Raw genomic sequence first — 15,110 nt, forward strand, 5'->3', positions numbered from 1 at the left:
TTCAAAGCCATATTCACTTTATAGCATAAGTAGGACCATCACTATGAAGGGTGGTATTAATTTGAAAGTAGAAGAATTGTGAAATATTCACAAACATGTCTTAAAAATTGCTATGAATTACACTTTGCAAATTGCATACTTGCTTTAAAATCTAGGAATTATTATAGTCACCACTCCGAAGGCAGGATTAAACTTTCCAGAATAAGAGCTTTTCAGGACAGAAAGTTTATCTTCAAGTTCTTTATAAAGCACCTTCCAAATGCTCTGTGAGGTACTGGGAATGAGCAGTCCATTGGCCCCTGGGTACCTTGGGGAATTAAACTGGAGAGGATACTACAACCCATATATACAAAATATAGTCTGGAACATTTCGGTTCTCTAAATCAAATAACTAACCCTCCTTTAAAATTAGGTATTTTAAAGATGCATCTTTGTATCTTATTAATTTTTCAAAGGCAGCGTTCAACTATAGCAGCACAGGAAGAGGGAACATACTACAATAGCAGACCATTAAGGAGCTTGACAAAGAAACTTTTTATTTTCACACGTTGTACCTGTTTCAAACAAGAAAATAAAAATCTGCAGGAAGTGCTAATGTTGGAATTATCATGGGTTATGAATACTGAAAGAAAATGTTAAGTTAGTTGCTTTAGGGAACATACAGCAGTGATACTGCATAAAAATGTTATCTAACAATTTGTACTTTGTGAGCATTTACAAATACCTGAAACTGCAGATACCTTCGTTTCACGTTTGAATCTGTATCCTTTCCCACTCCTAACAGGATGAACAAAATCCATTCTAGTTACCAAACACAGCCAGGAAATTGAACAAAGGAAGAAACCGTGTCTGTTTAGAAAATATTATAGCACTCTGGCTGTAGTGGAATATCAGCGCTCTATTATTATTCTTTAAATTCATCTTCTAACTATCTCTGTGTGTCACCATTCCTGCTCTGCAAAAATATGTCTGTTTCCACCATCATCTTCTTTGCACAATCTTGCTTTCATCTATCTGCTTTTATCCTTTTCATTTTTTCCCAATTAATTTACCTCTGCCTAGTTAAATCTTGTGAATAAACATATGACCATAGAATAAACCAATATTTTCTGCTATCACATTATTTCTTTTGTATGCCTTACTTCTTCTTCTGCCTGTGTCTGATTTTCAGTCTGTAATATATAGAGTTGAATTTTACATTAATTGTTGCAGCACAATGTGATGTATTTGTGAGTAGTTCTTTACATATTACCACAGTAAAGATTATTAATGTAGATTATTCTAGCCCTGAAATCCACAGCCTGTTTAAATCCTGCATGTATTTAGTTTTGTTTACTTAAATCAAAAATAATGAATTTACAACTATTGACAGTTCTAAATGCAACACCATATTGTTATTAAGACAAGAAAATCACATCAGCATTACAGTAAATTCAACAATACGCTCTTCATTGATCATTTTGGTTTTCTGCAGCTTCAACACAGTTAAGAATCTCTCTTTTCTCTTACAATTAGTGTTGAATTTATTTATTTTTGTTTCTTCTTTCTGCTCTTTTTTTTTCCATATACTTCTGACAGATTTCTGACATCTTAGAAAATCATAATTTCTTGAACCTGTGGCTTAATCTAACATCATGAGGCCTCCAACAGAACTATCACTGTGATTTGTGCCTAAGTTTTTTAACTATACTATGAAAAGACTCCTATGAGATCATATATGTGTGTATATATTACTGTGAAAAGCCTACAGAGAAAAGCCTACAGAGAAAAAAAGTTATAAAGTTGGTTAGACAATTATAGACCCTTTATGATTTGTAAACACGTTAGACCATTTATGATCTCTCTGTTTCAGTAATGTTTCCAGTTTCCTGCTTACTTTCTGATATCTTACTGGTTTAGTAAGGGACTTGCTTATTTCTTATTTTTTTCCAGTTATGTAAATATTTTATCAGTTTCTAGAGAACAAATTTGGTAGTTGACATGACAACTAAGCAAAGGACATGCTTTCTGCTAAAAACAAAAAGGAACATATTTAAAGATGAACAAGGGACTAAAATGATATCAACTTTCTACTGACAAGTAGGGAGATGAAAAATCAATAAAAAAATGAAGCACATACAAAGGTTAAGTTTAATGTGACTCATAATTTACTCTTAATTACTTACTGATTGCTTTCTGTAAAGATAGATGTTCATCATAATCATTTTGACCTGCATAATCCTGTAATACTTATAATACCACTGACTGCCTAAAGTCACTGGGTGTCCCTTATTGAGAATATATATGGAATAATGTCCCTCACAGTAAAATGATGTAAGACCTGCCATATTTCATATTTATCTGAAATTCTTACATTATTTTTACTTGTATAAGTACACTTGCACTCTGTGGTTACTGTCCCACTACACTTTTAAGTGAAAAAACTAGTCTTTTGTAAATATTTTTTAGTTTATTATTATCTAAAGTTTTTTAGGAAAACAAGTTACACTTTAATCCATGATGACAAAGACTATGACCTGGAATTTTATTGTATCTTTAAGGATGTATTTATGACTGGTACACTTTCCTAAAGCTTTGTGCAATGAGTTTTTGTTTCAGTGTTATTCTGCAAGTTGACCATCAATTGGACTGATGAGTGACTCCTTTTCTGTTTCATCATTTTTTTTTTGATAGCTCTAGTCACTTTAGTATCTCAGGGACTAGACATCAACACCCACTATCAATTTTGGAAGAAAAAAATCACAATCAGGAATTTCTCTTATGACATTCTCTTTTAGGAACTCTTATACTCCCTGTTGTTATATTACTTAATATATTTATCTCTAAAATAGAGACTTAAAGGTAGACAAATACTCTATTCTACTTTCCCTGTTTTATTTACAGATGAAAAATTTGCATGTGTGTTTAAAATATATATTCATATATCTCTATATAAAATGTGTGCTTTATATATAAACATATGTATATCTATAGAATATTAATCTGAACTCATGTTTGCATTCAAGTTCAAATTCTCACCTACCTGCATGTCTACACTTGATAAGAAAATGTAGCAATGGCTACATAGGGCTCTTCAAGTTAAGCAAAGGACTTAATGTAGTTCTGTTGAGAATGAAAGCTTGAAAAGGATTGTTAAGGTTTTAGTTCATGACTATGTATATTTTTCAAGTTTAGTTGTTTGTGTAAATAAATAAATAACAAGAAATTCAAAGAAAATAGTGGAAGATGAAGGGGATTTCAATGGTGTTTATTTAATATTCCATTTCACAATGTTAAATAAAACTGTATCATAGATGAGGTTTTCTCTTACTGATAGTTAATCATGCCTAGGGAAAGAAACTCATGGCCACAGACTCCATTCCATATTGTGCAATCAGAAAGTCGCAGGATGATTCAGGTTGTAAGGGATCTCAGGAATTCTCTAGGTCCAACCTTTTTCTCAAAGCAAGGTCAGCTATGAGAGCAGACCATTTCCACCATTTCCATTTGGGTCTTGAAAGCCTTCAAGGATGAAGACTGCCCAGTCTCAATGGAAGAACTGTTCAATTTTCTTGACCATCTTCATTAGTTTGTTTGTTGAGACAAGCCCATATCCAGCTGTGTACTAAGACTTTTTTATGACAGGACTGATGTGTTTAGAGAATAGATGTTACTGCAGTTTGTGGTTGGGGCTATAAGCAGAAGTCACAGTTGCCTCATTATTTGCTGCAGGAACAAGGGAGGCACTGTAGATGTTTTCTACATGGTTATTTTCTGTTTAGACTTTGTTGTGTACAGCTGCAGCTTGTGGATTGTTCTGCAAGGTTTACTCACTTTAAAACTTGCAAGCTGATCAGCCATGCTGAGGGTCACTGAAGTCAAAGAATGAGATTTTTCACTTGGGTCAATATTTTTGGAAAAAATGTCATGAGAATGCAATACTGGTATGAAGTGATGCAGCTGGCCTGAATACAGAGTGGTATGTACACCTGTACTGATTAATGATTTCTGATAAGAAATTCTAGTCTTAGAGCTCTTCCTGTAGGAAGACTGTCATCAAATACTTTAAAAGACGTCACTTCCAAATTCTTCTTCATGTGATCTTAGCATCCATGAAGAATCTATGGGCATTCCAGTGATGGGAACTGAACTGTGTGAAGTGCATGAAGAAGAATTCAGCCAAAAAAAGATTAAAAGTGTGCTTTTTGCCCCACTGACAAAATTTCTACAATGTTTTAGCTGATTCAATTACCTCTTCTTCATCCATGAGCTGATTTCATCCAGGGACTATGGTAACTTGAGATGTCTTCTGTTCTTGTCCACATTTCAGTCTGGAATGTATTATATTCACGTTCCGGATACTAAGACAATTTTATATGACCAGTACCTATTTCACTTTGTATTATTCTTATTCTTTATTGTTATAAATTAGCAAGGCACCTTGCTGAATAAGTAGAATTCTGGAACTACAGGAACTGTTGGATTAGATGCTCAGTATGTAATTTAATAAAAAATTGTGGAAAATTCAGACTTAACCAATATTAGAAAATAGATAGTTGAGCATAATACGAAGACTATATTTGTTGTGTTATTAAGATTTTCTGAAATTGGAATGACAAAGCTTTTAAACTGTACTCTTTACCATGGAAGTAGACAGTGATATAGAACTCTTACGCTACAGTTCTAGCTTTCAAGAGTAATACATTCCACATATAAATTTTTTCAAGCATTATATCATAACTTTATTAATATGCATCATTATAATATGCCCTGCAGCACCACCAGACAACTGTATCAAATAATCTGTATTTTTGTTCTTTCTAACCTAAAGATTAATGCTTTTACACAGTTCTCAATTTTAAATTATAGGCAGAAAGATAAATAAATATGTCTCTCAAACGAATGCAAAAAATTGCTTCATATATCTTATAGCTTCATAAAACTAGCAAGGGATTTAATACATACAGTTGAATTGTACATTATTGCCGCTCTGCTCCACTTAGATACAAATTGAATTTAAATAATATTTGTTTTAGTTCAATTAACAAAAGTATTGCTTTCAAGATGTTTGTTGGTTTGTTGGTTCACTGCTCTTCTGTTCCAAAGAATGAATGAACCCTAAAAGAATTGTTTCCCATGGAATTCTAACCTTTTATTACAATCCAAATTATTAGTTGGAAAAGCTTAACAATTGTATTGATTCTTTCTGTAGGGATATTTAAACGTTAGAAATGATGCACTGTTATATGTATGTAAAACTAGGAGTTACATTTCAGATTAATTGTCAAGTATCTCTCTTAAGGATTAGTTTAAACTCATAATAAATATTTGTGCTTTTGCTTTAAATTAACCTTTCCCACACTCATATTACAATTAACGGGGTGCATTATTCTTTCACTTTCTGGAATCTTGTTAAGTCAGTTATGCTTCCTTTATCATTCTGTGTGGTGCATTGACCTTGACCTTGACCTTTTTTTTTCACTTTTCTTGGGGAGGAAAAAAAAAAAAAAATATATATATATATATATATATATATATATATATATTAGTATATATACACAAACACATATATATTCCAGGGACTACTTTATCTAAAGAAACATAAAGTATTTGTCAAGATGTTGGAAGTAATAAAAAAAAAATATTAAAGTTTTAACTCTTCTATAAAGAAAAAAGGTGAGCCAAAGCCAATTTTTTATATTTTGTTTACATTATCCTATTTTGTCTCACCAGGTGCTACAACTATTGAAAAGTATGATCTCAGAACAAATATATGGATCCAGGCTGGAGTGATGAATGGCAGGAGGCTTCAGTTTGGTGTTGCTGTCATCGATGACAAGCTGTTTGTCATTGGAGGCCGCGATGGTTTAAAGACATTAAACACTGTTGAATGTTACAATCCAAAGACCAAGGCTTGGACTGTGTTACCACCAATGTCAACACACAGGCATGGCTTAGGTAAGGAAAAAAAAATATTTTAAAAAGACAGAAAATTTTCCAGATATGTAATTTGTAATGGAAAACTCAGAACTTTTGACCTAACACAAACACACACACAAAAACCCCAACAACAACGAAAAAACCACCACCAATGGATAAGCAGTAAAAGCAGAGGAACCAGTAAAGAAACCGTGAAGATTACACAGGTTAGTGAGAAAATTCAGCTTTGTGGGCACTGATTTTGAAAAAGAACATCTCTATTTATTGAACAATCTAGGTATCATTTGCTTTTAATCAAATATTATGTTTTTTTCATTTATCCAGTGTGATAGGAAACAAAGGCTATAAACACCATGTCAGTGATGGACTGATGAACTTTACAAAATATTTGTAGCAATAGTTTAATTATGACTGAAAGCATATTTCTCCATAGCCTGTTTTCAGATAAGTTTTTGTTGTTATTTATTTTTTTTAATAGTATTATCCATACCACTGTCAGCGTTAATCAACATACGTTGTATCCCTGTTCTCTACTCAAAGAAATATATGTTTGGTTATTTCTTTTTTTAATTGCTTTTAAACTAAGCAAAAGAAAATTATATTGTTTCCTTGAAAAAAAAACTATTATCCATATCATATATATACAATAGGAAAAATGTCTAATTTATTACATAAATATTTTTTTGATGTTTAAAAAATACCCTTTTTTATTTTAACTATGGAATGATGAGTGTTTCTCACTTAAAAAGAAAGGAACTTAGAATCTATAGAACATACCCAGCAGAATATAACTTATATAAGGTATAGAAAATGGAACTGTTCATTCTCTGTTCTGCTAAAATCACTTGGTGTGATAGAATGATAACAACATCATAAATAATAGATACAGAAAAGACAGGCTAGATTATCATGTCCATTCCCTTGAGTTACAATCAGCAGCAAGTCCTTTAATATACCACTGTATCTGTATCTCACAAAACGAAAGTGCTTTCCATACCTAATTCTCCCCCCACTATTTGGCACTTACATCATAATATGCATTTGTGCAGTGGCTAGCATAATGCATTTTTGCTATTAAACATGTTTTACAACAAAAAGTAGTGATGACAAGCTGTGTCCAATGGCATCAGGACACTAAATAGCTCTCTTATTGGAAATTGTTCCCTAAGTTTAAATTTAATTATAATGCTACAGAAACACACATAATGTCTTTTTTACCAGTGTTCCAGAATTTTACGGAATCTGTTATTAGTTTCAATGGTATTCCCAAGGGTGATAAAAGTGCAAAAAACTTCATAACACAGGAAAGAATTAATAAAACATTAGAGAGTTCTTGATAGAGAAAAAACTTTTCCCATGACAACAGAGGTGGCACCATGATCAAAAACTCCTTGTGATCAGTTCAAAAAATATGCATCATTTTGGACTGATAATTCCACAGATGCTTTTGATCAATAGCTCTGGATGTGCTCATTCCACATTGTTTGTTTTAAAAGAAAGAATCAACCAACTTCAATAATCACCCTGAAAATAATACAGTCTTTCATGGCTGTATAGTACAGACCAAATTCTACTGCATCAGGCAATGACATTCCATATTTTCAGATGTGTACAGCTCAGTTGTTGGACATATAAATACTCTGAGCAAATGAGCATATCTGTTCAAATCAAGCTTAAATCAACAGAGCTGTGGGTTTGATCTGTTCTATACATGTTAAATCTGCAGTATATTCTTCTCATGCAGGAAACCTGAGATGCTTTTGGACGTTGACATATTGACAGTCATACTTTCAGTCATGAAGAACACATGTGTATATTGTATATCTGCTTCATGAGTACAAAGAAAAATGTCTGTCATTTTGTTATTTGTGTAACGTGAAAAAAACAGTTCCTATCCTGAATCTGTCCTTTCTTCATTTACATTCTTGTAAAAAAGTTTATTCACTAGCAATAATTTAATAATATGATGGGAATGGAGAACAGCACAGGCTCGTATCCTGTTGCAAAAAGGTTCTTTGAGTCAAGATTGTGTTGGAAATATCTTGCTTTTATGCAGTGCTAAATCTTCCTGGGTACATCAACATCTCCCAAGGCAATACTATGCTAGAAATGTGTGGTCTCCTTCTCTATGTGGTGATACCTGTGCATAGCCACAGATATGAAAACAAAACAAAACATAAACAAAAACAACAACAAAACCCAAACCAAACCAACCAACCAAAAAAAAAAAAAAAACAACACACCAAAAAACCACCCCAAAACCCCCAAATGAACAAAACCACCCAAACCTATAACCATTTAAGCATTAAGTAGAGTTCTTCAACATAGACAGCACAGCAATGGTTTGACATAGCTGTGTTGTTTACCCTTTCAGAAGCAGCTGTTTAGAGAATAGTTTGAAAATCTTTCTATTATGCAATATTGACTAGTACCGTGTACCTCTACATAGTTAAATTATTGTTATTTGTTAATGTTGAAGTCTCAGGGGAAATATGTCATTCCAGCTTTTTCTGTTTGTTGACAGAAGACCTGTGTCTTTTAAAGTGTTTTCTGTGCAATATTGATTTGCATGTATATTAGGCTTTTGCTTTGCATTTTTCTCTTAATCATCAGGAGTATTAAGGGGATTTTTTTTTCTGAATTATTAAGTACCTTGTGCACCCTTAGTAAGTAGTAGATCATGACCCAATTCACTAAAGAGCTACAAATTGTAATAGAAACACTTATAATAATTTCTGAGTCAGGTTCTCTGGATAATAGCATGGCAGGGTTGAAAATCTGGTATCTGATCTACAAAACTGAATGTAAATAAAGAGGCAACAGCAGGCAGATTTTTATTTCTGTACCTTTGCATTATGTTAACATGTCAGTATAATACCGTCTGACCCAAGAGGGCAGGGGTATTTTTTATAATTCTTTTAATTGGCCTTGATACCTGCCTGTGAAGAAACATAGGAATAGGTAGTTTCAACAATGTGTTGTTGAATATTCACCAAGAAGGTTAGGTCAGGTCTAATTCTCCAGTTTATCACATACTAAATTCTCAGTTTGGCTTATGGCATCCCTGTATGCAGCATCCAAAGAACTATACTTGTATTTCACAACCAGTTACGATTATGGTTGTGGAAATTTTATTTTTGTTAACAACAATAATATGGAAGAAAAGCGGTTTAAGACTTAGAGAGGGCAAGAACAGAGTAAGGAAAAGCAGCAATGTTAGTTATAATTAGTACAAAATTGTCAAAGTATGCTTCTGTGGATGTGAGTGAGAAAGGAGATTTTTATACATTTACAGATACCTGGAAGATAAATAAATGCAGAGCTTAAAATGGTGAAGTAAAAACTGGGTGTTACTTAATCAAGTTTAATACTCACTGATTTATTTGTCTCCATACCTTCAATGTCATGATACAGCATGTGTCTACCCTTTTCTTAAAAGGTAATTTTCTCATTTAAAATATTAGTTGATGGATACAAGTTTGTCCTCCCCAGTTAAAATTCTGTGTCTCTACAAATATCAAAATGCAGAGACTACAGTAAATCTAACACTATAGAATTTCTTTTCTTTGTCATTTCATATCCAAAATTGTCAGTATGAAACTATATTTCCTGTTATTTTATAAAAACTGTCACTTTTAAAAATTTCACTGTGTGAAATGCAGATAAGGAAATGCAGAGTTAGAAATATTATAGGCAGTGTTCCAATGTTTTGTAACATCACAGCAAAGTAATTTAAAAATCCCATTCCAATCTCCAAGTATAAATAATTGAAACTGTACAGATCTTAGCACCTAATTAGACATAATAGTTTTTGCTACATAGCTTTGTGAAGGCAATCGAAAGGAAAATGCCTGACATTGCATACTGGACAGTATTCATTTTTAGATCTCATTTAACTAAAAAATAACACTGTTTGCTTTCATAAATTCCTATATCTAAATGCTTAGGAGAATAATTTTCCAGGTAAAAAAAGATTGTTCTTCCTAGTATGTAGTACCTACCATGGTGGTGCTGCAACTTATTATCTTTATTTCTTGTGTTTTTATATTTTTGGGGGTTTTTTGTTTGTTTGTTTGGTTGGTTGGTTGGTTGGTTGGTTGGGTTTTTTTGTCTGTACAATTTGATTTTTTGTTAGTATTTTCAACATATTTTGGTTCAGGAATCTGCCAGTTTCTGGTTGTATTAATGAACAGCAATTTTGCCAGGACCCTTTTAAATTAAGACTATACCTATTCCTCAAAAGAAGCATCTTTATTGCTGGAAATAAAGTTTAATAGGTACTCACTTCTTTATGACTGGATAAATAACAATCGTTGAGCTACTAAGGTTTTCACTGTTTTCAAGGAAACATTAAGATTTCTTTCTACTGTACTTATTGCACCTAACAGATCAATATATTACTGAAAACAAATCTCCTATTAAGAAAAAAATGTTATTTCATTTCCTAGAAGAAATCCTCATAGCTGGGTTTCCAGTCTCAGCATTCCAGTCACTGCATGCAAACTAGCAAAGCCAAACTGTTCAGAATGTCATGAAAACGAAAATAATTCATTAGAAGATGGATAGGATAAATTAGTCCCTCATTGCTAGAATTATTATTTTCTACAAATAAAAAAATATAAGATCTGATTCCACCGTTTTCCAGTTTCTTTATTCAGATAAATGTAATGTAATTCTCTTACAATAAAAGCCTCCCTTTCTGCATGTATGATTGCTTTTCTCAGCAAACAACAATACAGCATGAGTATCATGTGGAACATTAAATCCAAGAGGATTTTTTTTTTTTTTTACTTAAAGTGTTTTTGTCAAACTGTTGAAGATGAGGTGAAGGAAGAAGAGCTATGAGGGCCTTGTGTCCTTTCTCTTCTCTTAGTAAACAGTTGTGAAAGAGATGACAATATTATTCTTGTGCATATTTTGCTTAATGACAATAATTCTTCAAGTGTCAGCTGGAAATTTTCTCATTTAGGAACAGGAAAAAAACCTGTTCTATAAAATATATTTTAATAAAAACATTATATACATTCCAAGTGTAAATCTAGATGGATATTTATTATCTAGTGGGTGTAGAACACAGAAAATAAAATTATGTACTCTGACATCCATTTAGTGTAGGACACTTACAGTGAACATGGGAGCCTGTTTCCTGAAGTCAAGATAAATTGTGATCTTCTAACACACTGGTCAGTATCTTGACTACAAGATGAATAATCTCATCTCAAGAGAACATGCAGAAATTGACTGCACCATTTAGAAAAAAATGAAATGTATATAGAGTTCAGTACCTTTGCTCTTTAAGAAGGAGGAAATGTACAGTGTGCTAATAGGATTGGAACTCTGACATTTCAACATACACTACTTAAAATGAAATTGATTTTTTTTTTTTTTCTATTAAAACAAATGACCTGGAACATTCAGAAGAGAGAATAGTCTTGTTTCATCAATTTTACTGGAAAATATTTTGCTTTCTGAGCTTGGTAGAATGTGTCCCTCAAGATTTCTATTGTGGTATTGCCATTTGCGGTTATCATGGACTGTTCAGTAACTTCTGTACAGGTTTTGATACAGATGTGAGATGTACTGCCCACAGTTCTGTGTGATGGAAAGTCTAAAAGAAACACCTTTGGGACTACTCATAAATCCATATGTGTGACATAAAAATCACATAGAAGTTCTGGCATCTAAACTCTGAGAGCAAACCATAAGTACCAGTAATGCTTGAATATTGAATTCCTCTTACAAGACACAACATGGTCTTGAATTCTTCATATATGACACAGTGTGCTGTAACATAAAGGGTGTATTTATTTATTTGCTTGGGGGTGGTTATTACCTTATCACTACTACCCATTGTATTTTTTTTAAACATATGGTGTAAGCACTACCTAATGGTGAGACTGAATATTGCTGCATTGCTTACAACTTCTACAGCTTGGCTTCTTAGATGACATTATGCAAGAATCAGGCTGTGGGATTTCATTGATAGGTGGGTCTGAGCACAGGTAATAGAAGCAGCCAACAGATTCAACAGTTTGTGCAGCAGCTTCCACAAAAGTGGCCCAGAAACTCTACTGAGGGCAATATATGTGGGCTCTGTGATCGTAACTCCAGGGAATACAGCCCTGGGGAAAAGAGTGGCCCAGGAGAGCTGGTTGATTTTTCAAGGATCCCCTCCTTTAAGCTCAGGAAAGTTCCCTCTTGATGTGCAGAAGATTAAGAAAAGGTATCAGGAGGCCTACATAGATGGATTGAGGGCTTCTGATTAAACTCAAACTGGAAAAGGAAGCACGCAAGAGGTAGAAAATGGACAAGTCATCCAGAAGAAATACAGAGCTTGTAGGGACCAGGTTAGGACAGCCAAAGCTCATTTTGAATTGCATCTGGTGTATGGCTGGGACGCCAACAAGAGATGTTTCCTCAGGTCTTTCAATAGCAAAATGAAGACTAGGGAAAATGTGGTCTTGCTACTGATTGGGGCAGGGCACCTGGTGAGAAACTACAGAATAGGCTTAGGTACTCAATGTCTTCTTTGTCTCAGTCTTTAAGACAGAATTTGGGAATCCCAGGTCCCTGAAACCAGAGGGAAAGTTTGGCAGCAGGAAGACACCCTCAGTGGGGCAGGATCAAGTAAAGGCTGGAGGCTAATTGATGGGAAAGCAGTCTGCAGAAAACGTCTTAGGGATCCTGGTGGACAAGAAGTTGGACAAGAGCTAATAATGCATGCTTCCAGCAGGGGCAATGAACAGTATCTTGTGTTGCATTAGGAGGAGTCTTGCAAGCAGGATGAGGGAGACAAACTTTCCCTGCCACTCAGTAGGGAAGAGACACACCTGGAGTGCTGCATCAAGTTCTGAGCTCTCCAGTACAAAAGAGATATTGACTTACTCAAGTGAGTCCAGCAAAGGGCCACAAAGATGATTAAGGGACTGGAGCATCTCACACATGAGGAAAATCTGAGAGAGCTGGGACTATTTAGGATGGAGTAGAGAAGGTTCAGGAAGTTCTTATCAATGTATATGAACACCTGATAAGAAAATGGATCCATGGTGTCTTCAGTGATATCAAGTGAAATACAGACTGATATACAGGAAATGCCATCTAAATGTAAAAGACATTGGCATAGATTGCCCAGAGAGGCTGTTGAGTCTCTGTCCTAAGAGCTATTTAAAAGCCATCTGGATGTGGTCCTGGGTAACTGTAGGTGACTTTGAGCAGTGGGGTTGGTTAGACGATCTCCAGAGTTGTTTGCCAACGTCAGCCACTCTGTGACAGATCTACTGTAAGTGACTTTAGGAGTCTTCAACTACCATAGGACAATGGGAACAGAACTAAAGCCAGCTGAACACCATGTTTCTCATGTTTCTCAATCAGTTTTCTTTTAAGACTGATGCAAGATCAGAAGACAGTAATACACAGGACTTCACCAAATTATTATTTTTGTCAGTTTTAACAGTATTTTTAAATAACTTGAGATGTTGCTTGTTGAAGACAATCAGTTAACACATTTCATAAATTTTAGTCATTGTATCTTACATTTATCAGCTGTTCTTAAACAACTATTTCATTTTGAAGTGCATCACTGAATCTAATCAGTTGGTGATGATTCAATGAACCAATTTGTTTTCTTAAAAGAATGTCATCAGTAATATTGGGATTTTCATTTTTACATTGCTTTATTTCACTGTTATGATTTAATTTAAGCAGTTCCACACTTAGATTAAAAAGTGTCATCTCATTTAGCAGTTTTTAAAATGTATTTATTTATAACTTGAATTTTGATATATTTAATTTTATCATTATTATTAATAATATTTTATTTATTATTATTATTATATTTAGTATTAAATACAAAACCAAAAACATATGTCTCACTAAATCTGTGAAGCTGACTTCATAAAATTTGAGGGACTTGTTGGCCTCATTTCTTCATTTTAAATCAAAATCATTTCATCAACTGAAATGAAGTTTAGATGTTGATTTTTTCAGTATTATGTTTTCATTCTCTCAGAATGGATTTTGGATCTTGTCAGGTAATGTGTCATTACCCAAGAAATGTGTAGAAATACCCCCTAGCTGATATGGATGAGAGAAAGACGATAGAAAAGCAGTGAAATAAAAGGAGTGGAGAGGATGATGGTAGTAACAGAATAAGCAGAGAGATTTAGAGAAGAAATACAGATTTGTTTCAGCAGCCTTTAATGGTATTTTCATTTTCAGCATACTCTTTAAGACTAAATTGGTATCATCTTAGCATTCCCATGGGATATTTGTATTGAAAAGTAAGCTGAAAGTGGTTGAAAGTAAACAAGCTGCTGCTGCATATAGAAGAAAGGGAAACTGGTCCAGTTAGTCCAGTCTTTCAGGATGTAACTGCCTAATCTGGAGATGTTTTACTTTCTTAACCAGAAAGCTGAGTATATTAAGGGTTCACAGTCAGTATTTCTCCTGCTTCCTATCATCACCATGCCAGGCAAGAGTGAATGTCTCTTTCTGGGCATTCTTCCTTTTAGGAGAAATCATCAGCAAAACAGAATCAATATCATCAGCTTCACTCTAAGAATGGGGGAAAGTCAAGGAGACTGTTGTGACCTATGAGACAATAGGCAGTCCTCTGAGTAAAAAGTGTTTTCATGCTGTTTTTAATAATTGTAAAAAAAAAAAAAAAAAAAACAAAGAACAAACCAAACCAAACCCAAAAATATATGAGTACCTAGAAAAAGAAGAGAAAAAACCCCGAAACATTTCTGCCAAAATAAGTTACTGATTGATGAGAATTTGCCCGCTTATATTTGCCCTGGCATTTTACTTGTGGCTTTTTCTCTTTAGTTGCTTTTTCTGTCACACAGGCATAGCTGTCTCACATATGTATGAAGTAAGTTTTTTCCACCTCCAATATTATATATATGTCATTATGTATTGTTATTAACAAATATTGAATATCACTTTAATAGTGAAGAGGTAATGAAAGGTTTTTATTGGCATTGCAGCACAGGCATAACAGCCTTTATTGATTTTATTGATTTTATTTGATTAAAATGACCATCAAGTTATTTCATAAAATTATTCATAAAATTATTATTTTATGGTTGAAGCCATGTATTTTATATCTTGAACACTCAACTCTACTTTCCTAAGTTTTAATTATACCCATATATGCATATCCCATTAATAACAAAAATCTGTAGGCATTC

General features: G+C 33.6%; 1 protein-coding gene across 2 annotated transcripts in view; it reads left to right on the top strand.

The window, feature by feature from the left end:
• The window catches only part of KLHL1 (kelch like family member 1), a gene marked incomplete at both ends in the record, with an annotated part of 209,563 nt that overhangs the window by 168,362 nt on the left and 26,091 nt on the right, over nt 1-15,110 (top strand). For both annotated transcript variants that reach the window (XM_082060226.1, XM_082060227.1), the window contains one exon: nt 5,713-5,937. In XM_082060226.1, coding sequence (XP_081916352.1) covers nt 5,713-5,937 — 225 coding nt within the window. The remainder of the gene's footprint in view (nt 1-5,712; nt 5,938-15,110) is intronic.

The sequence above is a fragment of the Streptopelia decaocto genome (assembly GCF_964273445.1).
Source record: "Streptopelia decaocto genome assembly, chromosome: 1".
In the NCBI taxonomy this organism is placed as follows: domain Eukaryota; kingdom Metazoa; phylum Chordata; class Aves; order Columbiformes; family Columbidae; genus Streptopelia; species Streptopelia decaocto.